General features: G+C 40.7%; 4 protein-coding genes across 9 annotated transcripts in view; 2 read left to right on the forward strand and 2 right to left on the reverse strand.

Annotated features, from left to right (window-relative positions):
• Positions 1-5007, forward strand: part of rbsn (rabenosyn, RAB effector) — a 9379-nt gene extending 4372 nt beyond the window's left edge. The window contains exons 1-11 of one of the 2 annotated variants that reach the window (XM_015015084.1): positions 111-422; positions 791-925; positions 1057-1157; positions 1251-1296; positions 1386-1547; positions 1628-1890; positions 1996-2066; positions 2575-2661; positions 2737-2839; positions 3595-3699; positions 3781-5007. In XM_015015084.1, the coding sequence (XP_014870570.1) occupies positions 260-422; positions 791-925; positions 1057-1157; positions 1251-1296; positions 1386-1547; positions 1628-1890; positions 1996-2066; positions 2575-2661; positions 2737-2839; positions 3595-3699; positions 3781-4875 (2331 nt within the window). In that variant the 5' untranslated portion in view covers positions 111-259 and the 3' untranslated portion in view covers positions 4876-5007. Of the gene's footprint in view, positions 1-110; positions 423-790; positions 926-1056; positions 1158-1250; positions 1297-1385; positions 1548-1627; positions 1891-1995; positions 2067-2574; positions 2662-2736; positions 2840-3594; positions 3700-3780 lie in introns of those variants that run through there. The other variant, XM_015015085.1, reaches the window with a different exon arrangement.
• Positions 5008-6158: 1151 nt separating this feature from the next.
• Positions 6159-8777, reverse strand: mrps25 (mitochondrial ribosomal protein S25). The gene is made up of 4 exons (XM_015015086.1): positions 8543-8777; positions 8282-8388; positions 8107-8194; positions 6159-7858 (listed from the first exon to the last, which is right to left on the reverse strand). The coding sequence occupies exons 1-4, from the start codon at positions 8674-8676 to the stop codon at positions 7669-7671; spliced, it is 519 nt and encodes a 172-aa protein (XP_014870572.1). The 5' UTR covers positions 8677-8777; the 3' UTR covers positions 6159-7668.
• Positions 8778-9514: 737 nt separating this feature from the next.
• Positions 9515-19325, reverse strand: nr2c2 (nuclear receptor subfamily 2, group C, member 2). 5 transcript variants are annotated; one of them, XM_015015092.1, is made up of 15 exons: positions 19045-19288; positions 17937-18021; positions 17629-17724; positions 17301-17501; positions 17024-17129; positions 16773-16952; positions 16232-16388; positions 15845-15935; positions 15567-15712; positions 15192-15369; positions 14402-14523; positions 14142-14281; positions 13132-13269; positions 12883-12988; positions 9515-12472 (listed from the first exon to the last, which is right to left on the reverse strand). In XM_015015092.1, the coding sequence occupies exons 2-15, from the start codon at positions 17994-17996 to the stop codon at positions 12298-12300; spliced, it is 1896 nt and encodes a 631-aa protein (XP_014870578.1). In that variant the 5' UTR covers positions 17997-18021; positions 19045-19288; the 3' UTR covers positions 9515-12297. The 5 variants fall into 5 exon arrangements, with proteins under 5 accessions (XP_014870578.1, XP_014870575.1, XP_014870576.1 ...); XM_015015089.1 differs by having other exon boundaries at positions 14142-14523; positions 19045-19301; XM_015015090.1 differs by lacking the exon at positions 19045-19288 and adding an exon at positions 18421-19016 and having other exon boundaries at positions 14142-14523.
• Positions 19326-21674: 2349 nt separating this feature from the next.
• b3galt4 (UDP-Gal:betaGlcNAc beta 1,3-galactosyltransferase, polypeptide 4) lies at positions 21675-24339 on the forward strand. The gene has a single exon (XM_015015096.1). The coding sequence runs from the start codon at positions 22404-22406 to the stop codon at positions 23520-23522; it is 1119 nt and encodes a 372-aa protein (XP_014870582.1). The 5' UTR covers positions 21675-22403; the 3' UTR covers positions 23523-24339.
• Positions 24340-25541: the final 1202 nt, after the last annotated feature.

Consider the following 25541-nt stretch of genomic DNA (forward strand, 5'->3'; position numbering starts at 1 on the left):
GCCTATTTTCTCAGAATCTCAGACTGAACTTTTCAGGAAGTCGACACCTAATATTTTTCACATGTGGGTGTTTCGGTTTGGTGCGTCAGTTTGCTTTGTTTCTCTGCAGCTTCTGGATTTTCTCCGCTAATGTTGTTCTCCTGCTTCAGGTGTTATGGAGCTAACTGAAGGTGGAGGACAAACCCTGTGACATGTTGGCCCAAGCAGAATCATGGCATCTTGGACCTCCTCCTAAACATCACAAGCTCCTAGTGTCGTCATGGCCTCCAGCTATGCACCGCCGTTTGAGGGCACAGGTGAAGTAAAGGAGGGCTTTCTCTGCCCTCTGTGCCTGAAGGACCTCCAGTCTTTCTACCAACTCCAGGGCCACTATGAGGAGGAGCATTCAGGAGACGATCGGCATGTTCGAGGACAGCTCAAGAGTATGTACAGTAGCAGATAATCTTCTTAGTGAAACTGTGTGAGTTAATGGTTTGAACTGATTTCAGCTGAATTTGGATCAATTTAGATTCCATATAACTGAAATATTACAACCAGTTCACCTTCAGACAGGCTGTATGAAAGAAAATATAATTTATTGAAGCAAAGTAGTTGTTATATAAAAACAGCATTCTCTGACAGCAATGCTTTTGAGTCCAGAAAAATTTCAGTTTTTTTTTTTTTTTTTTTTTTTTTTTTTTTTTTTTTTTTTGCAGTTTTCTATTCAACGTGGTGGTAAAATGCTGAAATATGACCATTTCTGTCCCATTCAGATTGTTTTTCCCCCCCTCTTTTATTGCTATGTATTTAGATTTGGTTCAGAAGGCAAAGAAAGCCAAAGACAAACTGTTGAAGAGGGATGGAGACGACCGACCAGACACCGGCAGTTATGAGTCCTTCTACTACGGTGGGGTCGACCCATACATGTGGGAACCTCAGGAACTGGGTAATACTCTACTTCTGTAACATATAATAAATATATAAAAGTGCAAGTAAAGCAAAAAATAAAGGGACAATACACAATTGTTTGAATTTGTTACATTTATCAAGGTTTTATGCTTTTATTTTCCCCCACAGGAGCAACTAGAAGTCACCTGGACCTGTTTAAGAAACACCGGGCAGCGCGCATCGATCATTATGTTATTGAAGTCAATAAGCTCATCATTAGACTGGAAAAGGTTTGCCCAATAAATATTGCAAAGTGCATAGTTTTCTTCCTGCTCTTTTCAATTTAATAACGCAACTATTAACTATGCAAAATTATGTATCAGTTGACGGCGTTTGACCGAGCCAACGCAGATGCTGCTAAAATTAGAGGTCTGTTTCTTTAATCCTCCAAAATCATGTCGGCTTTCTGCCAGTCTGAACTTGTGTAGCAAACAAAGGATTTTCCTCCTCTTGTGCAGCCATTGAGAAGTCTGTGGTGTCCTGGGTGAGTGACTCCGATGTCCCCTTCTGTCCCGATTGTGGAAACAAGTTCAACATCCGAAACAGACGCCACCACTGTCGGCTCTGTGGATCCATCATGTGCAGGAGGTGCATGGAGTTCGTTCCCCTGCCTTTGGCCCGTACGTAGCAACACTTTGAAAATCTGAAGTCGTGTCTTGGGTCTGTGCTTTTTGCTAAGTTTCTTTACACATTTAAACAGAGAAGCTCATCAATGGCACCCGAGAAGCTCTGTGTGTGCCTGGAAGCCCCAGTCAGTCTCAGTCTCCTCCAGCGGGGGGCGGAGGCAGTGGGATGGGCTCCAGGAGGGGCAGCATCACCAGCTTGAGCAGCGTAGCGTCCATTTTGGAAGAGAAGGATGATGAGAAGATCCGCTGCTGTCACCACTGCATGGACACTCTGCTGAAGAGGCAGCAGAAGTTGGAGGAGAAGGATCACGTTCCAGATATAGTGAAACTTTATGAGGTAGGTGGAACCACTGGAGCGCAGCTGATTATCTTTTGAGTTCCTTCCTGTCATTCATCGTTTTCCTTCGAGGCTTCCTGCTCACAGTCATTGTCTTCCTGTCAGAGGCTGAGAATGTGCATGGAGAAGGTGGAGGAGAAGGCTCCAGAGTATATCCGAATGGCTGAATCCCTCAAGTAAGCCACATTAGAAAGTATTAATAAAAAAAAAAAAATTATAATTTATTTGAAAGAAATTTAGTCTCACTAAATTCTCACCCTATGCAATTATTTGTGTATTTTTTCTTTTACTTTAAATTTGCCTGCAAAAATTCGGCCTGCAGAAATTCGTTGTAAAGAAATTCATTATGAAATTTGTCCCAGTCAGAGGAGCAACTCTTAATAGCTACAGTAACCAGCTACCTGTTTGTCACATAATCAAAGTAGCATAATTCAGTTGGCTAAAAGCAGCTGGACTGATTGTTTTGGCTTGAGTCACTAAAAAAAAAATCACAGCATTTGAAGACAAGTTTTTGATGGTGAATATCTGCAAGCTAAATTTTTGCTAGTAAGTTTAAAGTACAAAAAACTCACAAATTATGGCACAGGATAAACATTCTGTACCATCTACTGATACATTTTCTTCCATACATTTGTGGCTTACCTTTATTCTGAAATGATGATAATCTACTTCCTCCTTTCAAAGCGCCGGGGAAACCACATACAACCTGGACACTGCTGGAGGACTGAGGCTGGAAGTGCAGAAATACTACGAACTCATTGATGCTCTAAGGTACATGCTGTTCGTGACAGAGGGTTTTTACAGCTGAAAGGACTGAGAGATTAAACTGAATTATTTTCTTCTCAGTAAGAAGATTTTAACACTGGGGACGAAAAGTGAGCCGCAGCCACACCCGAAGGCGCTCCAGCTACAGAGGATGATACGCTACACAGCCACGCTGTTTGTCCAGGTGATACAGGGAGGATTCACACCAGCTGTGTTTAGTAAACACGTGCATTCACACACGGTTACCTAGAACACGTGAATGCACAGTTGAACTGTGATGTGCCTTCAAACGTAGGTCTCTCTTCAGTTGAAGTGAACTCTGTTGCGGTTCAGATGCATATGCGAATGCCAAATGGAACCTCCAAAAGCAGGAAGCAAAGTAGAGTGCAGGGCATTCTGGGTAAATGTAACCTAAATAAACTTGTGTGTCTGGCTTTAGCGGGAGAATTGGCTTGTGGTTTTACGGATGACAAAGGAGAAATCCTAAAAGCCCAATTTGTGTTTACATTTCGTGAAGAAGGAAGTTCTTGTTTCACTTTCTCTAGAAAGTGAAGCTACAGTTACCAGCTACCTGTTTGTCACATAATCGAAGTAGCATAATTCAGTTGGCTAAAAGCAGCTGGACTGATTGTTTTGGCTTGAGTCACTAAAAAAATCACTTCACTTTGCTTCACTTTCTAGAGAAAGTGAAGCAAGAACTTCACTTTCGAAAGTGAAGTTCTTGCTTCACTGAAGGAAACACTGAAGAGGTTTCCTTCAGTGTTTCTTGGTGTAGCCCCAAAGGCAAGGGAAGGAACAGATTTTTCAAAGGTTTTGTTTGTTTGTTTGTTTTGGTCCCTAATTGAACAGTCTACCAGACTATCGCCATAATGAAGACTCTTTGTGAATGGAAAACATTCACTCATTTTCATTTTATTTTTTTGGTTGTTGTTTTTCCAGGAGAAGCTTTTGGGGCTGATGTCTTTACCCACTAAGGACAAATATGAAGAGCTGAAAGAGAAGAGGAAACAGGACCAAGAGAGACGACTCCAACAAGAGAGACAGGTAAGATTCTCCACCTACACCTTTATTTCCTTTCTCTGAGATAACAAGTCGCTAAATATTAAATATCTCCCTGGACAACAGGCGGCCCAGGAGAGTCTAAAAAGGAGGCAGGAGTATGAGAAAAACCGCCCACCGGTTAATGGAGAGCTGCCGCAGGCCTCTAGAGGCCCCCGCATGACCAAGGCTGGCGGCTGGCTGCCCTCTGCTGACTCCGCCCACGCTCGCAGCGAGCTGGAAGACCCCCTCTTACAGCAGATTGAAAACATTCAGTCATTCCTCCGTCAGGCGCGTGAAGCTCAGCGGACAGATGAGGTCGCCATGTTGGAGGAGAACCTGCGTCAGCTGCAGGATGAGTACGACCAGCAGCAGACCAGCATGGCCATCGCTCTCTCCCAAAAACTGGCGCAGGAGGAGAGCTTGCAGCAAGGGGAGCTGCAGCGCCTGGAGGAGAGGGAGAGGGAAGGAAGGGAGCAATGGGGCTCCACTTTCGTCTCCACGCAGCCGTCCTTCACCTGGGAGCCGTCTCTGGATATCAACCCAGCAGGAGATCACCAGGTGGAGTCGGGGGTGGAAACTACGGCAGAGATCCCGACTCTGAAAACCGAGGCCAGTCCATCAGCCGTCAGAGCCCTCTCCTCGCTCACACCTCTAGAGGATTCTCCTCCAAGACTAAGGAGCTTAGGGGGGCACATAACCCCGCCTAGTGGTGAAGGACAGAGCAGCACTTCCCTTAACCCTTTCGAAGAGGAGGACTCCACTCCCATTGAGGAGGATCCATCCAATCCCTTCTTCGAGGACATCAAGAAGGAAGTTTCCAACGGCAAGAAGGAATACAACCCCTTTGAAGAAGACACAGACAGAGAGGACCAACAGGCTGAAACTACACCGAGCAACCCGTTGGGGGAGGACGACGCAGACGCAGGCAACCCCTTTATGGACGCCTCTGGGAACTCGCCCGAGGCCTCCACCAACCCCTTCGACGGGGACGTCGACGACGAAACTCTGCCCGATGTGGACATGATAGAGGAAGAGCTGCTGCTCCAGCAGATCGACAACATCAGGGCGTACATCTTCGATGCCAAACTCAGCGGGCGGCTCGACGAGGTTGAGCTCTTGTCGGAGAACCTCAAAGAGCTACAGCACACTCTGCAGGAGCAGAAGAAGAAGAGGCACTAACAGTCTGGCTCCGATCGCCTGCTATTTACCAAGTTGTCCGAGGCTCGCACACTTTAGGAATGGTCAACCCAATTTACTGCAGTTTGAATGAAATCTGATCCATCAGACGCTAATTAAAAATGTGTACCTAGAGTTACGATCCCTAATTTTCTAACATATTTTTAGATCATTTAGGGTTGCATAGGGCTGAGCTCAAACCCATGCATGAGCTTAAATCACAGAGTAAAAATTAATTTGTACAGGCACACTTACGGAGTTGTAACAATGCAAACACGAACAAAGGAAGACAGCAGAATGTTATTTGAATGAGTTGGATGATGTGGTTTAGTTCTTCAGGTGAAGCTGTGAACAAAGTCCAAAAGTTTTAACTCTGCCTCTGTGCATTTCCAACAGTGCCAAGAACAACACTGGGAGTGAAGGGTTAACTTTTAGGTCTGCAACTGTAAACGTCTTAAAATTAGAATAACTTCTATAGCAGCGAATTAACCAATTGTTGACGTAACCCAATAGGTTTGTATTAAGAGTTAAAGGTGCATTACACCATAGTCATTTTTACGTGTACATGCTAAGAAATTTAAGCTTAGAACTGTTTGTTTCCCTACAATAACAGTGACAGAAATACTTGGACGTTAAAATCTGCACTAATGATTTCTTTCTGTTAATCTAAACTCCAACTGTGTCTGAAAGTTTTGATCAAATGAATTAGATAAACTGCTTTTTATGCACTTCGCTTTGAGAAAAAAAAATAAAAAATTGTGATTCCACCTAAAGCCAACAAAGACAAAAAAAAAAAAAAAATAAAAGAATTCATGTCCTACTGTGACCCAGCAGGGTGAGGTGATGTTTTGTTTCGTTTACGGTGAGCCTCGTGTGTCTGTTTGATGTTGAACTCGTGGCTGGACTCGTCTTCCCGCTCTCCCGGTGCATGTTATCGCTTTAGATCTTCAATCCAGAGTTTATCTGAACAAGCTCACTCGTCCTGCGCGAACTTAACACAACGACACTGTTTAGCAAGGAACACTGTAGACGGCCGTTAATAAAGGGTAGGATGCTCAAATCTGCGCGCCTAGAAATGATGATTATAGAAAACTTAAGACACTTGTTAGATGTATGCTAACACTACATGAATGCCAGCAGTATTATGATCCAGGGCTGCTATGTTTGCTCCAACTTGAATTTGTTGTGCTTTCCGTCAGGTTTTCCATTTTCTTTGCGTTTATCTGCTAAACTGTAACATCTGCAGATCATCAGAAACCTGTGGCAGAGATAATTTTGTGACGTTGTGAATTCCTTACATGTATGTTAGCAGTTGATTTTAGTTTTTAGGTAATTGCAACATGCCTACATTAAAACAAGGAACTGCACAATGATTCACAGCCATCACTTTCGTAAGAGGAAGTTTCTTCAACACAAATAAATTCATCTGTAACAATATTTTGTGATGTTTTTTTTTTTTGTTCCTAACTTTGTTTCTAATCTCCTGGCAGGTAAAAAAAATATAATTGGAATGCCACTGAATGGGTTTTATTTCAGAAAAATTAAGTTTCAACATGAAACGGGTATAGACCCATCACCACCCAACCTGTGTTTTAAACATTCCTGCCAGTTTTGACCTGCAATAACACAAGATTCATTCTCTTAAAACATAAATCGTTTACAAGCAATAAAAACAGAGAAATATTCAAGTTAACCCAATCATGGGGATTGCAGTTGAAATGAGCGCTCAGTAAATAGACATCCTCCACGTTGCTGGAAAGTTGGGTGGAAGGTAAAAGTGTAGTAGAATAACCTACACAGGAATAATTAAAGCCTTGAGAGAATTGTGATGTAAAGGAAATTCAAGAGTTGGGGGAGATTGGAAAGGTGTGAACTTCAGCTGGAGTCGGAGCTAAATCTCTTTTTGTGGAGTCACACCTGCACCAGAGAAAATGAGAAAAATGGACTGCTGCTGAGTGGTACAAACTCCTCTTTAAACTAAATTTAAAAAAAAAATCAAAGTCCAGAGAACACATGGAGAAGCACAGGGTCTCAAGTTGCCTGAAGTTCAGTGTGAAATTTCAAAACTTGGTGATGATTTCAGAATCATGTTGGTCCATTGTGCTTTTTCTAGTCCAAAAACTAAAAAGTACCAGGAAATATTGCAACGCTCCGTGCTTCCCTCTACCGACGAGCTTTATGGAGACTCTGCAGGAAAGTTTAGAAACACCAGAATCAACAATGCAGACCAGCTGAAGGCCATTACTGTAATTTGACACAAATTTTATCAGCGTGTAGCAAACTTATGTTGGTCATAACTCTTATTTGAATTTCTGAAATAAATTATGATATCCTAATTTACAAAGATGCACTTGTGTCAGCCACATTATGACTAGATTAGATTAGATTGAAGGAGTTCTCTTCGAGCAGTAGAAAAGTAACTTTGACATCACTAAATTAGTACAACAGAACAGTAGATGGGGGTTTCTTAGTTTCCAGGATTGGCAGGATGAGTCAATATGGATTACACCATCACTTGCATGCACGAGACTGAGAATTTTTGAGTGTAAAACTTTATCCCAGCAGTAACTCAAACATACATATTAACCTGCACAGAATTTCACATAAATGAGCTATTGAGAGTTGGACGTTAACATCTGTATTGATGAATGTTAAAAGTCTGTGTGAAAATGGTGGAGCAGATCATCGTGTGTCAGTGCGATGCTGCAGCTTCTGGCTGGAGCATATGTCCTTTAATATAGCCATCACAGCCAGATAAATGTCCAGAGGAGATGTAAAAGTGAGCTGCTTGGCCTCTCAGTCCTGTGACTGTGCCATCTTGGCTCTGTATTTGCCCGTCATCTCCTTTGGAAGCGGCTTGGTGCCGGGACACGGCACTTGGCCCGCGACTTCACAGATGCACTCCCTCAGACAGTACTTCTTTGGGCCGAAGTTGGCAGGGTGGGACGCCTGCATCTTGGCTTGAGCTTCAGCATGCAGCACTTCACTACAGAGAGAGGAGAGCAGAACAGCTGCATTAACAGGCTGCCTCAATATGAGTTGGCTTTTTTTTGTCATGTCAGAGCTGAATATTAGCTTTTGTCAAGGCTGATAAACTGAGTGACGTGAGCTCTTTGCTTTCCCATTTTAAATAGTAAAGACATCTTCAGCGCTTGTTCACATCTGTAAATAAATACAAACTCATAGCAATTTCATGAACACCTTTGAGTGCCATAAAACACCATCCATACTTACTCTGATTTACCCAGAATCTTCTTTACATGCTGTGAAATTTGCTTGCAGTCCTTTCCCTCCACATCCACCAGGACCTGTTCACCATCATCTAAACAGAGGCGGAGTCAACCTCAAAGTTAAGACAGCATCTAAAACAATCCTTCACCAACATGAGAAATCTCTCACACACACACACCCAGGTAAAACTTGAGGAAGGGCGATGGTGTCATATTCTTGAACATCATTATTTGGACCCACGGGTTCTTGTACTGAATCTGCGGGATGTTGAAGAACACAAACTTCCTGGAAGACATAAAATAAAGAATAAACATCTTAAAACTATGCAGGAACTGATATAAACTGCAATACTCCCGATTGATTAAACTACATGTGACTGCTGCAGTGTAATGTGGCTGTAAACCTAGTGCTTGTGTGATGCTAAGCCGTTAGCTCTGACCTTGCTCCTTCGCCGAGCTCTCCATGTGTGTTGTAATTCACGGTCATGATCTTCACCTTCTTCTTAAAGATGATGTCGCCCTTCTGGAGGTACTCCAGCGTCCTTCTGATCGGATACCTCCCTTTCATAGGCATGTTTACCTATTTACAAATCAATTTTATTTGGAAGTCACAAGCGCACGTACGCGGTGCTTGACGCAGTTTGATGACGTTCCACTACGTCAAGTAAACACCACGAGCTGACGGTACTTGTAGTTTTAATAAATTCGCAGTTACATCACTTAATCTTTTCTCCTGATTGTCATGCATTTTGCCACCGTTCTTCAACTTATGGATTCATCACTGTTCCAACTCACTTGAATCAAAATGCTAAATTGCCTCCTTAGCATATCAGCAGGTTTTGCACAGGTGTGTTGGAGAAGGTAAGCATCCAAAAGTTGCAGGACAGTGGCATATGACTTGAGTTGCAGACTCCTGGCTTATGAAGACTTTTGCCAAATTAATCATACTTCTGGAACTTTCAGTTAACACATTTTGCTGCAAACTTCAACATACACAATTGGCATTTTCTATGGCTGCAAAACACAAAATCGAATATTTATTTTATTTTTTACACAAAATCCTGACAAAACCCCCTTTACTCTTATACCTCTAAATAAAAAGCCAGTGTAAGATTGTTTATACTTATTTTTTTTTAAATGACTTTTTTTTTTTTGCTACATATGACTTCCACAGCTACAACCTCCTTTTAAAAGAATGTGTAAAAAATTGGAAACAATACACCCAGTCAGTCTAGATTAGCTCAATTTATATATTTCAGCTTTAATACTTTTTGTCCATCTAAAATAGGAAGTCTACATGTTTTTTGTCACTGTGACAAAAAAAAGCATCTTGAAAATCCAGGGGAAAAAAAACAGATCAAAAAAATAACATAAATCTCAAACTTCTTCAAAGAACAACATCAGGCCTGTTACATTAAATGAATAGATGTTTATTTTAGTTGAAATAAGAGGCATTGCTTCAGAGAAGCTAGCCTCCTACTGGAATGCAGAAACAAGAGTTCAGTTCTTAATACATTTGATTTATATCACTGAGGTAGAAATGTAGGGTTGTAACCATCTTGGGAAATAAATGTTTAAAATTCACCATTCAAACTTTTGGAGACAGAAAAAAGAACAGAGTAGATTCACATAGTATCAAAAAATGTTAACCAAATGATACCACAAAAGAGGATGATCTATGCATCTGGAATAGCTGCTAAAGCCACAACATTTAAATCAATATTTCACATACTGCATTTATTAATATGTGCTTAAGCAATTTCTTCATGCATGGCAATGCACTATAAAAATGACAACAATGCTCCTTATTAGGGCTCACAGAAAGATTATAAAACCCTGTTTAAAAACAACATGCGCTCATTTTAATGTCCATTACATGTACAAATGTCGTCATTTCATCACCAGTGCCTTTTTAGAAAGAGTCTTTTCAGGTTTAAAACCAAAACATTACAATTGATGTTCATGAGACACAAACCTGGCTGACTTATGTACATCCCCGTTACCATTCATGTTGCTGTGGATGTTTATTTAAACATATATACAAGAGGGTAAAGCCAATGCATATCTCAATGCTGTCCTCAAGACATGAATGCATTCAAGGCTGGCTTTCCACAGAATCTCATTGTTTTTCAATCAGGGATACCTGCCCAAAAAGTACTTTAAGTACACTTAGTATGCAACAAGCAAATTTGTTCAAAACAAATGAATGTTTTCAAAAAACATACAAAATATACAGCTTTAGTCAGCCCAAATGCAGTGGAACACCACAGAAGCTGATTAATGTGCAACAAAATACCAATGGAGACATAAAGTGTAGCATAGCTACACATTAGAACGAGTTTTAAACCCAAAGCTTTTAAATAATCGTCTTTAAAACATTCTCAATTGATTGAAGACAAAGATAGACGTGTGTGTCTACAGAGCTGTAACACTGATGGGACAGAAGGACAAAACATAACTGATTGTCAATAAGGAAAAAAAGTGGAGGAGGAGATTGCACAGATTTTAAAAGCAGTGTACCTTAATAAATGCATCCACATTCAAATACACCAAGAAATGTCCTTTATGGTAATAAAAGACAACAGCACTGCTCAGACCAAGGCCTTCTGCTAGGAAGCTGGTTCAAACACATTTTCTCTTAGAGGACCAGTTTAACTAAAAAATAGATTTGAAGATTACATCTCTGTGAGTAGGAAGCTCATTATCAACTCGGCAGGCCAGAGTGATGCAGGATGCAAGAGTGTTAATATAAAACAGATGGAGCGGTAATTAAAGAAGAAAAGACGAAGAAAGGAAGGAAGCTGGCAAAAAAAAAAAAAAAAAAAAAAAAAGGGGGGCACTGATATGAACATATGAGCTAATATCAAAATTCCTTTCGACGCCTTGAAAAAAACAGCCACACCGCTGACTTCACCAGAGCTTCTCTGCTTCAGGTAAACTCATCGCAATCCTGCGCTGCATCGGCATCACTGTCACAAACACAGTTCCTCCCCTCCTCCTCCAGAAACAAATGGCAACAAGATGAAAATAAATCTTGTTGCCATTTGTTTTTTTTTTTTGTTTTTTTGTTTTTAATCAGATCAATGCTGATCAAATTACTAATGTTGGCAGATACCGATGATAGCACCTGAAAAAAAATCCCAAAACAATTGCTGGGAATGTGAAGATTAGTGTACATTTCGATCTCATATTCAAATGATCAAAGCATAATTGTACTTATACTGCAATGATGGAAAAACAATGAGAATAATTAAAGGAATAAGGGTTAATCATAACAGCTACAATTTTTCTCAGGGTACAGCAATAATATCACTTTATTTTCTGTTTTTCTAATATTATGCTGCCCGAGTGTCTTCTAGGAGTTACCATGGTGATAGATCCAGGTCAGAAGTGAATTAGCTTCATCTTAAACTGAACCTGAAACTAAATTTACCTTGATAAACCTACTTCATAGTTCAGGCCAACGGTATGAACATGGCTGATCTGGGTGTAAGTGTCGTAAAATAAACAAAATAAGTTAAAAGGCCTCCATTTAGATTATACGTAACAATTGTGAGGCTTGTTAATTAGCTTTTGTTAAAATACTTGGACAAAAACATCAACGAAATAAAAAACAAACATACAAAGCCAGTTTATATGTATTTTGATGTGAAAGTGATTTTAAATTTCTTGGCTATTAGAGACGTCTGTGTTTGAGTCTGAAACCTTTGCCACAAACATGAAACGTACCGACTGCAGAAAAAACCAAAACAATATGATCCTCCTGTAGGTTTACATAATCTGATGTTTACATTTCAGGCTGTGTTTGGTATTTTATTTGACGTTTTGGAATCGAAGGCTAGTACTCGATATTACATGTATTTGATCAACATCATAGAATATAAGGCTTATTTAAACATTTGACAATGAGGATCAAAGTGCTCAATGAAATGTGAAGAAAATATTAAAAGAGACAGTCGAGAAGTTACAGCTGACTGATTTTTTTTTTTTCCCATGTAGTTATGAGCGACTCACAGCATGAAGTGCAGAAAACATTCCTGGTCATCCTGGTTTTCCAATGCCATGTTATGCCAAATCCGGCAAGTAATGTTAGAAAACAAAGATTTGTAGTTCACCTACAGCCCTCTAGAGACCATGTACCTGAAAAATGAGATTTACAAACTTAACTGACACTTTTTAGGTCCTTGGTGTGTTGTCATTCTGTCGAGTCCGAGTCCTGGCTGTTGTACTCCGCCGTCTCCATCTTGAGGATGTAGGGAATGATGCTGTCAATAGAGACGTTGCCTATCAAGCCAGTGAAGAAGAGTTCCTCTGTGATACTTGAGTTCATTAGACGAAGGGCAGGCAGACGTGTCAGGATGCGCGTTAGTCTGACGGAAAAAAGATTATTTTAGTCAGATTTTGTCCAAAATCATCCCTGATGACTTATTTCAGTCAAAAATACCTGAACAATTTCTGCTTATATTCATGAAAGTTTAGGTCAGAACCATAGACAAGCATACATACACTACACTTGAAACCATGTCTGAGGTAACATTATTTATTCCCTTATGTTGATGCTCTTATTTTAAAATGGGAGCAATAAAAATGGCTGTTGTGAAGTTTTTTTTTTTTTTTTTTGACATATTTCTATATTTTATACATCTATTTGAAAGTTAAGGTATGAAAAAGACAGTCTGGTTCTGCTGAATGATTCTTGTTTGTTCTGAGTGACCAGATTCACTTTTAGTTTGTTTACTCTTGAAATAATTCATGCCATGAATTAATATCATTAACTGACCTGTATGTGTCTTCAGGATATGTTTTTTGCACATAGTCTTGCAGCTCCATGAGGGCTTTCTCTTGGAACTTCTCAACCTGGCCGCTGCTCTCCACACCTGGGTGATCTGATCATCAGGAAAAACAACAAAAAGAAAACAACTGAAATCTATAAAAGAAAAAAGAAACTAACCTGATTGTGTAGGTTTTTTATATATATATATAAAAATATGATTTAAAATAAGTTTCTTGTATTAAAGACAGTTCTCACCAGGACTGAATAACACGATAGCCTTTAGGTAGGCGTATTCGTAGCTGTCGGTCTCCAGCCGTGTCATGCTGTTACAAAACTCCTGGAACTTCCAGATGTGCTCCATCACCTGCTTCACCCTCTCTCCAGAAAGTTTGTCTGAAAACAAAAAAGGAAACTTCTAACATTTCTGTATAGATCCCATGAAACAAATGTAGTCATGGAGTTCAGCAGGGTCCTGGGCTTGGATTTCTAGATTTAATCTTATAATCTAAGACTTTTAATTAGCAAAAAATGAGGTACACGGCTAAGCTTTTTGTATGTTAAGTTATTGTAAAGTTAGACAATTATGCAGATTTTACAAAAATAAAAGGTCTAAATGACTTGATTTTATACTTTGACATTCAGATAAATTTTAATTATTTTTTTTTTAAACTGCCCAAGTAGAAACAAGCTGTCAAATATTTACAGAAATAGGTTTTTGGGGCTTCCTGCTTTCATTTGGAAATGGTCACTAAAACAAAAACATAAACAGAGTGATGCAAGACTTATGCATCTTCACAAGAACCTAAAAAATGTGGAGTGAGTGTGGTCCACACGCATCTGGTAGAAATGATTGCATTATCTCTTCAGCATAGTATCAACTTCCAAAGACCCCTGTTACTGACAAACGCATTTAAATAAAGCATGTAGCAGCAGGGAAACATCTATGACATGCAGGACAGCGGGGCCTTTGCAGCTGGGCTGGAGATCAATGTTACAGAAAATATTGCATCTTTCAGGCTTGTCATCACAGAAACAAACTTCCCCGAATATTAATGTTTTAAGCTGGCTGATAATCAGGGGCACACACTGTCATGTTCATACCTGGGGGACAGGGCACACCACACAACTCAGAGGCTAAGACATGCAATATGTTAGCATTTAGTGCAAGCAACAACAGCTACTATCTAATAAAAATGACATTTCTTTGCTCCCGTTTTCATGTTTGTGTCCTACTGTGAGATGATGACGGGGTCTTTGGTCCATACCGTCCTGGACGCTGCTTTGCAGATGGTTGATGATGGCAGCGAGGATGGTTGACAGGTTCATCACGTGAGCGCACTGAGCAAGACCCAGGATGAACAGCTCGTTCCAGCAAGCTCGCACCAAGCTTGTGTTTGCCTCCTGACTGGGAAATGCATAAACATGTAAGACATACCACAAGCAAACAGGAGGTGGCAGCATTGCAACATGACAGGGATAGTTGACAGGGAAACTTTTGTGGCGCAGATTTCTTTTTCTCCCCCACCCAAGTGCTGAGAAGGCAGGAATGGAGCGTGCCCAGTGCATGGAGAGGAAGAGGAGTCTGGACGCCGACTCACAGATGTAGTGTACATTCAGATACTCGGGCATGGGGCTGGGCATGGTCAGCTGGAGCAAACAGAAACAGGAACAAGAACATTACAACCAGAGTTATATTAAAATAACATAAGAAGTGCGGCTGCTTCATTATCTTTGCGGTCGATTATTCTGTTGATTATTTTGACGATTAATTGATTAATCGCATTTTTAAAAATTGGCACATTCTGCAGATTTTTCATTTGTAATACGTTAAAAGATGAACGTAAAAATATTTTCAAAGAAGGGTTTAATATTTTAAGGGCAACACTTATATATTTTTGTACAGTTTTGACTTAAATCCTGCACTGAATATGTTGTTCTTTCAGCAAAAGGTTTTTTTTTTGTTTTTTGTTTTTGGAGTATTTACATTGCAGTTAACAATTAATTGATTACTAAATTAGTTAATGATTATCTCAGTAATCAATTCTTCACAATTGATCAGTTCAGTCCTAATAAAAAGCGAAAAAATCTGTTTTGTTCTGATATAAACAATTAACCATTAAGAATCATTTCAAAAACCATGCATATGGTTCGACTCTTGCCTGGTGTCTACATCAGCAAAAAAAAAAAAAAAAAAAAAAAAAAACGACATTACCAGCCCACAGAAGAAGACATTTGTCATAATCTCAGAGTTTATTAAAGGTTTGCATGCATCCTCTTTTCCATCTCAGTGGCTTTAGAAGACTCCCTCCACTCACCTTGAAACCAACATGGCTGTCGGTGAGCAGCGGTCCCTCCACCTCGATGATGGGCGTCTCTTGGTCCCGTCCAATCAGCTGGATGGTAGTCCCACTGACACACTGCGACTTCTCAGCCAGGTTCTGTTCTGCCCCTGCTTCAGGTGGGTTGAAGACTTTGGCCAGAGTGTCAAAGGCACTGCATTGAAGTACATACAAACACACGCACACACATCTTTAACTCAATTAAGAGCATAATCTATAGCAAATAATAAATAAAAGAGATTTCCCTCATTTTTAAACTACTAAATCTAATTACAACAAAACCATACACATATTTCCTGAAGGATCTGAGATGAAGGTGTAGCTGAAATACTTTGAATATGACCAACTGACCGTGTAATCTCGCTTGCAGCCTGCTCCTCCTGCTGGCTGTCGGAGGTATCACCATTGTTCAGGCTCTCTTTCAGGGAGTCGCTCAGGTTGGCAAGCGATGTCACAACATTGGCGAGCGTCCCCAGGTTTCCATGCTCAGAATCCATCTAAAGCAAACACATAATTCTCACATTATGGCATCAACTTCAGTCAAAAGACATTGATGCTGGAAGTTATTCAAAGAAGCAGAGAACAGCGTGAGGCAGCAGAGCACGGCGTATCTTTATGATCAGATGTACCTTGGAGTCTGTTGCCAACAGCAACGTCCCATCAGCCTGAATAACCGGCTGCTGGATATTAACCAGCATTCCCTGGTCCAGCAGGCTGGATCTGTACAACAATACAATGATAACCTGAGTAAATACAAAAAAGCAGTTTTCACATTATGACTTCATTTATTGCAAAGAATCGCTAAGAATATCCAAACCAACGTGGCTTTATGTAAAAAAAGTAATTGCATGGAGGATTTGGATTGCTTTTGATTCCTTAAAAATAGAATGATCTCTTAGGTTATCATTGCCTGGCATTAATAATTGTTTAAACAAGACATAAAAAAAAGAGACATTGATAATTAACAAAATACTTGTTTGCAGCGCTATATATGAACAGGTCTCATTTCTACTGACCTGGAACCATCTGTATCCGTATCAGAGATAAAGGTTGGCGTAGCGATGAGTGGGCTGTTGAGATCCTTGCGGATGTAGATCTTCTGGGTGGAGGCAGCACAGTTGGAGTGTCTTTCTCGGGGAACAACGTCGATGGGTTTCCTCTCACTCTGGACAGCTAAACATTTACACCAAGCAGAATGTTACTATTTTTTTTTTTTTGAGTAATACAACAGCTACTACTACTACTACTACTACAAATAATAATAATGACACATGACAAGTCAAGAAGAAACTGATCATCAGATATTTTCAAGGCATAAATAAAGTGAAGACAATTACAGATCAACAACAAAGAAAGTTAGTGCTTTTATCAGCAAAATGGCAAAAAGACCTGCTGAAAAATGTCTTGGTGGTACCTTCACAACTAGGCATTTACTAACCACTCTCTTAGAAAGTATAAGTAAAAAGAAAACAATGTTGTTCAGGCTCCCTTAATCCAACTAATTACATTTGTTTAACTGAAACAATATTTAAGGGCTCAATCTGGACGCAAACTCACAATCAGTTTTCATCCCCATCTTAAGGCATTTTCTCAGCCGGCAGAACTGGCAGCGGTTGCGGTGATGTTTGTTGATGACACAGTCCTGCTTACTGCGACAGCTGTAGGTGAGATTTTTCCTCACACTCCGCTTGAAGAAACCTTTGCATCCCTCACAGCTGACAGCTCCATAGTGACGCCCTGAAAGCGCACAGAAGTGTTTGAGTCCTAGTGCCGACAGAGTGAAGCTGAACAGCCAAAAGGTAGAATACCTGAAGCTTTGTCGCCACACACCACGCAATATTCCACTGGCTGAGATCGACTTAGATCTCCTGACTGTCCCAACAAACGCTCCATTGACACTGGATCTGTGACGATCTGAAGGGTAAAGGCAAGAGCAAACTCATATTTTACAAGTTTCCAATTTAAACGGTCCACATAACGTCAAGGATATATTTAAAAAAAACAGTAAAAACATTCAAACAAAGGATGCGCCAGCAGATTTCTCAACATTATGGAGCAGGGGGGGATATAGTGGAACAAATGTACCTGTATCCTTCCCGGCATCAGGCTGTCTGCAGCTGTGAAGATGACCTGCTTCGAGTTGTGAGTCTCCGGTGAGGCCAGGATAACCTTGCTCGCCCCTGAGCTGTCGGCCGTTGTCAGGATGAACTGCTGTTTTGAAGCACTGGACGGGTTCATCGCTGTCACAATCTGGATCTTCTGACACGTCTGCTGGTCGGTTACAATCTGAAGAGTCCAGGGGCAGAAGAGGGAGACAAAAAACGTGTGTGATTATTAATGCAAATAAGAAATAAAAGCATAGAGACATGTTACATGCAGCATCTGCATGGTATTGCACTGTTGATTCGATTACCTGTATTTGCTGTGGTGTTGTGGCAGGCTCTGCAGAGATGACCCGGAAGCGCTGGGGAGACTCACCCATCACTGGATCTGATGGAGAGCATGACCCCTAACCCAGTTAAGCACAAATAATTTTTTGTCAGCTAGCAAACACAAATATAGTTCTTAAATCTGGAATCCATAGAAACATTATTTCTGTGGAAGTATTATAAAAAGTATTGTGGAATGTTATGGATTCATAACACTTTATGAATCCATTAAAATAATTTGACTGTGTGATGTGAAACAAAACAGGAGGAAAGCCTTTCTCTGTACACTGACCTCTGCCTCATGCTCAGAGTCTGATTTCTGCTGAGAGAGCAGATTCAGGTTGGTCGCCATGATCACGTGGAGTCATTAGTGAGGTCTGAGGAATGCAAGAGACTTTATTCATAAACAGGTTTATTATATTTTTTATATATATAATCCAAACTAAACTGGGGTGTGACATATTGGTGTTTTCTTTCATAAAGGCTGATAATAGTAATGTTTTGAACTTGTTTCTAAGCGATCATTTAGACTAAATTACACTGGCTATGAGTTCCCCTATAAAAGGTCAAATGTGAAACTGCAGCTGCATTTTGAAAGTTGTAATCCTCAAAAATCAATGTGAGGTTCACAACGCATTTCCACATCTTATTAAGTACAAAAATGTTCATCATTTGCGCCTTTCTGTAATCACATATTTTCATTTTTACACCTTTACATAACCTTTATTAGTCAGCGTTACTTTAACAAAGACTCCAGCTGCAGCTGATTAATGTACCTGCAGTAGTCCACCGGGAGGAGCGTGAGGCTTCATGTTGTTTACAGATTGGCTGAACAGTTTGTCCATCAGTAACTTCACTCCAAACACAAAACAGAACAAAATGGAGAATCTGGCGTTTGGCCAATATAACCGCAGACGTTATGATAATTGGTATAATGAAACGATTTTCTTAATAGGCAGTGGAGTGGGTGACATCTAATATTCTGATTGGAGATGCAAAAAAAAAAAATCAGCTTTTCCAAATAAATCTCTGACAGACATTTCCATCCACTCGTGTCAGCTGGATGGCAAAGGTAAAAGGGTCGAGTTCATCCGGTGTTAGCTGCCGCTGCTAGCTTAGATGCATATAAACCTATGGTAGGCTATGGAGCAGCAACTAGCGGGGTCTGCCTCTGAGATTCACAATGCAGGGAGCACAACAAATCAACAGCGTTGTCATTAGTTAATAATCAGCTAAAGTGTCTGTGCCGACAGCCAGACTGCGCGCAGTTTGTTTCTGTTCATCCCCGGAGGTAAAGCACCCGCAGCCGGACAGGAAGCTAAGCAGCTAGCTGCTGTTTTGTGACCCAGCGCTGCTTCTTCATAGGGCTTTAATGCTTCCAGTCCAGGACTGACACTCACCTCAGAGGGCCGCCGCTCTCAGCTTTAAGGCGCTCGGTTGTTTTATAAAAAATAATAATTATTTTCTTCTGTTAAAGGTCATAGTTCGTGACCCCCGCACCAACAGCGCATTGATGATGATGATGATGATGATGTTTTTTCCCTCTTCTTCCTCCTCCCTCTCAGTCCGCGTGCCTCAACCCCCCCACTCCAAGCCTTAGCGCGAGCCAGACAGGGTTGACGTCATAATGTCTGGAGACTTGTCAAATTAAGCGTATTAAAAAAAAATAACGAGATAAAAAACAATTTCAATTTAGGTATTATTTAGCTTTCTTGATAGGTTTCTGCGTGTCACTGTGTGCGTGAATGGTAATGACTGATTTCATTGTAAAGTGGCTCTGAGTGTCTTGATAAGCTCTATATAAATCTAATGACAATTTGTTTTTTTGTAAAATTAGTGTATTTCACCCTGTCATGTTTTCTGGTTGTGATAAATTATGATTACGTGAGTTACAGTTAATTATAATTTCTGTATGGTTTTGCACGCTTTAAAACTCAATCCGTATTCCCTTATGGGTTTAAAGACAATGGCCATAACAAAGCCCTGATGTTACCCCAGTGGAGACATTGTTGTCTAAAAAGGTGTGTGTGACTAAGACGGCCTATAAAACTAACTGAGTTACACAAGTTCTGTCAGGAGGAATGTGCCAGAACTCTAGCAAACTGTGAGAAGTTTGTGGAAGGAAACCTGAAAGGTTTGACCCACGTCATCCAGTTTATAAAACAATCACCGATGTTAACCAAATTTGAAGAAGGTTACAACACAATTTCTTAAAAATGTTCTTGCTAGGTTTTCTGGCTGGCATTTAGCAAATAGAAATGATTTTTGGTAATTCTAAACAACCTAAAGCCAGAGGAATTTGTTCAGATTTAACGTCAAAATGTGTATCTTTATATGGATTTTAACTGCATTCATCATGATCAAATATGCTCAGTTTTTTTCTTTTCTTAGAATTTTGACTTCAGTTTCCCAAATGATTTAAATATTAGATCAGTAAGAAAGAAAAACATTCTGTCTCTTTCAAGCCATTAACAATGCAGATGTTAATGGCTTTTACATCTGCATTGCTGGTCAGTATTAGATCAGTAAGAAAGAAAAACATTCTGTCTCTTGAAAAACATACCCATGTTTTGTACAGTACATACTTGCTTGGGGCTCCTTTTTGCATAGATTTATGAAATGCATCACAGAATGGAAGCAGTCACTCTGTGGTTCTGCTAAAGTGCTAAGGAAGCTCGGGTGACTTTGTTAATGGCTTTACATCTGCATTGCTGGATCTGACGTAGTTGATCTTCCTCTTAACAATACTCCATATATTTTCTATGGGAGGTGCGTTTGCTGGAAATATTTGTACTTTGTAATTCTGGGCAGGTGTCAAGTCCTGCTGGAAAACGAACATTTGCATTTCTACAAATCTTCTCAGTAGGCACTAAAATTGATTACTAGGCTGTTCTAACTTTGGACTGCATAAACACAGTGGACTAAAACCAGCAGACCACATGGCTCCTCAAGTTGCCAGACTGGAAACTTCACTGGAAAATGGAAACTCAACCAGCATGGATTCTAAACTTCTCCACTCTTGCTACAGACAAAGCGTTGTTTGGACCACTGAGCACCGATTCAGTCCCATTTCTCCAAAGTTCCAGTGAAACACTGCTGACCATCATCTAACTGTCTTGCAACAGAGGCAGCCCATATCCTGTAATTGTCTGTCCAGGATGTGACCCTGTGTGTTTTCACAAGCAACTGGAGGTCATTTGTGAAAAGTGAGGACATTTTCTGGTCATCATTTTTTATGTATTTACTTTTTTTTTCAATTGTACGTAGCTCTACCAGTAAGGTTTAGAGAGGTATGATGTGCATTATGTTTTGGACATTTTTAGGAATAAACTTGCAGTTTGGGAAAATGTCTGGGTATAAAGTTTGTATTTATTTGTTTTATTTATGTGTCAGATGTGTCACAGCTGACTCATTTTTAGGGTGACATGGTTACAAAGTGTAATCATGCACACGTAATTATAACTATTATATTATTATTATAATTATTGTAATTATGTGTTCTTTATGTGCGTAGTGAAAGTTAAAAAGAGATAAGAAGTAAAGCCTTACAGATAGATTTAAGGATAAACATAGATGCTTACTAATTGAGTAGAAATTTAAATTTAGACGTTTGTGTCATACAGCAGACATGAACGAGTACTTTTTTCATGAAATGTTGTCTTTCAAAGTTAGAAATCAACCATATGCAGTTTTTACCAATGCAATTTAAGTGAACATCTTTTTTGTCTTATAATGTAAAAAGATTTTGTGTTGAATTTCAAAGAATACAATGCAGTGGGTCCAACAAACCTACAATGGATGAGTCCCCAAAATACAACCACCACACAGAGGTTAGTTTATTTTTCTAACTGCTTGGCTGTCATTAATTCATAAAAATAATCACATGGGATGTATCACACTGTGTACAATGGATCCTTAACGAGTTTTTTATTTTTTTATTTTTATCAACTTTAATGACGTTTAACCAAGGAGTTGACCTTGAAGGATGTTTTGAAACAAGAAAACCTGACAACCAATCTCTATTTATCATACTCAAAAATAGCCAGTAGGTGTCGCACAAAGTTCAGGTGTAAGGATGACAATAGGCGAACGCGAGAGCTTAAGTCATATAACGCTTTATGAGTATTATCCGCATATTTTTTCATCAATCCATTTTTTTTTCTTTTCATCTTATCGTCGCTGTTTGATCAGCTTAATTCTAAGTGTTGTCTTTACCGGACTCCAAAAACGACCAGCATACGTTCTCTGCGGACATTCAGTAAACGTTGGATGGAAGTTTTCTGAACCTTCAGTACATGATCGGATGGATATTAAAATATGATCAAAAACTGGGTTGGTGCGCCTCAGCAGGATATCGGACGTACCATCAATTTGTGGGGGAGAATCACTGAAGCCATTAAATAAGAGGACCGGGGCACAGATTTGCCATCGGCCGCGCTGCCTGACCTCTTAACAACAACAACAACAAAAAAAAAGCAGTAAAATCTGCGGCGAACCGCTGCCAGATCGACCGCTCCATTTGCGCAACTGCACATCCCCCCAAATCAAAGACAAAAGGCTGCAGCAGAAACGAAAAGCTACCGGAGCTGCCGCAGAGAAAGGTGGAGGAGAGTGCAGCGGACCCAGAGGTGAGGACATGCCGCAAGAGGAATGCGTCTTCACGTGAAGCAACGATAGGAGTGGGGGGGAGGAAAGCAGCGAGAAGACAGGGATATTTCTTTTGTTGTTGCTTGCAACACTAGCAGCAGGAGAGAAGGTGATGATGATGGTGATCACGGTCGGAAAGGGATGTTGCAAGCCCAGGTTAGGAAAGCGCGGAAACAGGACGGGGATCTTTCCGTCGCTGTGCGGGATCCTGGCGTGCGCCGCGGTGCTCGCGCTGCTCTTCCTGGACATCATTGAGACGTGGGTCACCTCGATGGGCATGAGCAGGGCGGTGGAGCCGCATGTCGCCATCGTCTCGCCCCAGAGCCTACCCCCCTCCAAACCAGAGGAGTTCCTGCTCATGCCCAGCCCGCTGGTGTGTCAGCGCGCCAAGCCGTACCTCATTGCCATAGTGACCTCAGCACCTGCCAATCAGCGGGCTCGTCAGGCCATCAGAGACACCTGGGGCGGACAGGTGGAGGTGCGGGGCCTGCGGGTCATGACCCTCTTCATGGTGGGCGTGGCCTCTGACCCCGGCCTGGGAAAGCTGCTGATACAAGAAGCCAGGGAGAAAGGGGACCTGATCCAGGGCCGGTTCTTGGACTCCTACTCCAACCTTACCCTGAAGACCCTGGCCATGCTGGGCTGGGCCCGCAGGTTCTGCCCTCAGGCTCACTTCTTGGCCAAAGTGGACGATGACGTCTTCTTCAATCCCAGCGTTCTTCTGCACTTCCTAAACAAAAGCCGGAACCCTTATGAGCAAGGGGACTTGTACCTGGGTAGAGTCCATCTCCACGTGGCCCCAAACCGAGACCCAGACAGCAAGCACTACCTCCCCTCAGGGGCCTACCCTTTGTCTGTGTTCCCCGACTATTGCAGCGGCACAGCCTACGTCTTTTCTCGCTCTGCATTGCTCAAAGTTGCCCTTGCAGCATCGGCATCGCCTCTGTCCACTCCTTTGCCCCCCGAGGATGTGTTCGTCGGCCTCTGCGCCTATGCTGCTGGAGTGCGGCCCTCACATTGCTCTCTCTTCTCTGGGGGTCCACCTGTGCCATACGGACGCTGCTGCTATCAAGCTATGGTGTCCGTCCACCAAATCACACCCAAGGAGATGCTGGACTACTGGAAAGATGTCCATTCACCCCCCACCTGCTCCTGGCTGAGTCAGCGAGCTTCTCTGGGGATGTGCAAAGTCAGGGCGATGCTGGGCTCAGCCCTGGGCCTGGAGAAATGACTGTGACTGCCATTAGGAGGTTATAGGACTCACTGGCACTCTGCCTTGCACAACTGTTCTACAAGCTGTGAATCTACCTGCACTGATAGCATTTAGGTTAATTGTCATCATTAGAGCTTTATTTTTATAAGAACGTCAATTTTTGTTTTCTTTTCCCCCTCAGAAAACAGGATAATTTCAGGTTTTCTAAGTCTTTGTCTCACACCATCTAGCTTTGACAACATGCAGCTGAGAAACAAATATAAGCATGCTGCTTATATTGTACAACTGCTCACAATGAATGCACATAGGAGAAATGCTTTCAGACGCCGCCGTCTGAGTCCGATATCGAAACATCAAGACAAGCAGTCTGTTACAAGCTGCTTTAATTTAGAACTTAGTCTAAAAGCCTAGATGCATGTATTGCAAAAAATAATACCATTAGATTCAGTTCCATCAAACAACACAAATGAAGCTCCCTAAAAAAATACTCCAAAATAGAACTTTAATTTTTAACATTTATTGTATGTATGACATTTAAATGGTGGCACTTAGCAGACTGCTAAAAAAGTGAGGTTTAAATGATCAGTTCCAGTGACTAAAAGTGATTCATCTGATAGGTGTCTCACAAATGAAGAGCGGCACTATACTGTTAACGGTGAAATAATTTCACTAAGGATGCGCTACAATTTTGGTGTGCCTTGTTAATAAAAATAAATGTTTATTATGAACTGTAGGATGTATGCATTTCCTGAGTGTTTTTCTTTCTTCTTTTTCTCACTCAGGAAATGTATGAATCAAATTCTGGCGCCAATAAACAATCACGTGTGAGATGAAACTGGTCTGCGCATTTTCCTTTCAGTTTCTACAAATCAACAAGATCAACTAATCCTGAGTTCGGATGACATCAGTTGAGCTTAGAAAAATTGCTTCAGGACACATAATACCATGATTACCCAAAGACATAAACCCTTTTGTAAATAATTAACTACAAATACTTTTTTGCGCTCAAAATAAATAGTTTCCAGACAAATATGGACAAATAACTCAGAAAATGCACTTAAGTTTCTTTATGAAACATTTTGTTGGGGGTGAGGTTAGCTCTACTGACTTACTATTAATTTCAAGTCTTTCATGCAATGTTAGGAAAATAAATTTAAAATATGCTAGTTTTTGAACTTAACTATATGTAGTTGGGGACAAGTTTGATTATATTGGTTTTAGCAACATTTAACCTTGGTGCATGCGAAATATTAGAGCATGAATATTTTGAGTAGATTTTAATTTAGGTAGATTTGGATAATGATTCAATTTAAAATAACGACTGATTGTCTTAACTGACATAAAATCACTAACAGCGTTTTGAAAAGGGCCTTCAGTAGAGAATGTCTTCTAACAGAGGAAACAGGTGTGTTGTTCACAAAAACAAAAGTAATGGGGAGAAACAGGATGGGAGAGATACCTTATGTCTGTTTACTACAAGGTCAAATTCTTTGGTGTCTTCTTTGAGGTCAGAAGAACACTAAAATCTTGAGAAAACAAAACTAGTATTTGGGAATCACTCAGGCAGGAAAAGCGAGTAATGTCTATGTGAAAAATATATCTCTTTCTGGTAATTAGGGTCTTTGTGCAAATGTTTAGGAAGGGAGGAATTCTGAGAGATTCCAGATGTAACTGGCATGAGAACATCCTGTCTTGAGAGTGACCTTTGCTCTCTCTTTCTCTTTCTCTTTGGTTTTGAATAGGTCTCCCCATCCTATCCAAGTAATTTGAAACTGCTTAGAGGCTTAGAAGGAGAGGATACACCTTCAATGCATATACTAAAATTAGGAATACCCCTCTTAATAGAAACCTCCACTTCACAGAAGCAAATCGAATTGCTTTGTTTGCAGCCATGAGCAGTTCCCAAAGGCGCCTTTGCTTTTTCTCTTATTTTTGTATTTTGTTCATTTTTCTACTTTTCTCAGGTAATTAATATCTGTTTTATGGTTTGGACTTCTTGATGGGTTGGGAGTGATGCTGATCTGTTTTTCTACGCAT

The sequence above is a fragment of the Poecilia latipinna genome, unplaced genomic scaffold, assembly GCF_001443285.1.
Source record: "Poecilia latipinna isolate Pla-1442-1.1 unplaced genomic scaffold, P_latipinna-1.0 Scaffold1881, whole genome shotgun sequence".
Classification (NCBI taxonomy): domain Eukaryota; kingdom Metazoa; phylum Chordata; class Actinopteri; order Cyprinodontiformes; family Poeciliidae; genus Poecilia; species Poecilia latipinna.

Coding starts and splice junctions, on each gene's coding strand:
- mrps25 (XM_015015086.1), bottom strand. CDS start 8,676: ATGCCTATGAAAGGGAGGTATCCGATCAGAAGGACGCTGGAGTACCTC. Junction 8,389..8,542: donor GAGCTCGGCGAAGGAGCAAG/GTCAGAGCTAAC, acceptor TATGTCTTCCAG/GAAGTTTGTGTTCTTCAACA. Junction 7,859..8,106: donor AAGATTCTGGGTAAATCAGA/GTAAGTATGGAT, acceptor CTCTCTCTGTAG/TGAAGTGCTGCATGCTGAAG.
- nr2c2 (XM_015015089.1), bottom strand. CDS start 17,996: ATGGCGACCAACCTGAATCTGCTCTCTCAGCAGAAATCAGACTCTGAG. Junction 17,725..17,936: donor ACTCTGAGCATGAGGCAGAG/GTCAGTGTACAG, acceptor TAACTGGGTTAG/GGGTCATGCTCTCCATCAGA. Junction 16,389..16,772: donor GATGGGGATGAAAACTGATT/GTGAGTTTGCGT, acceptor GTAAATGTTTAG/CTGTCCAGAGTGAGAGGAAA.
- b3galt4 (XM_015015096.1), top strand. CDS start 22,404: ATGATGATGGTGATCACGGTCGGAAAGGGATGTTGCAAGCCCAGGTTA.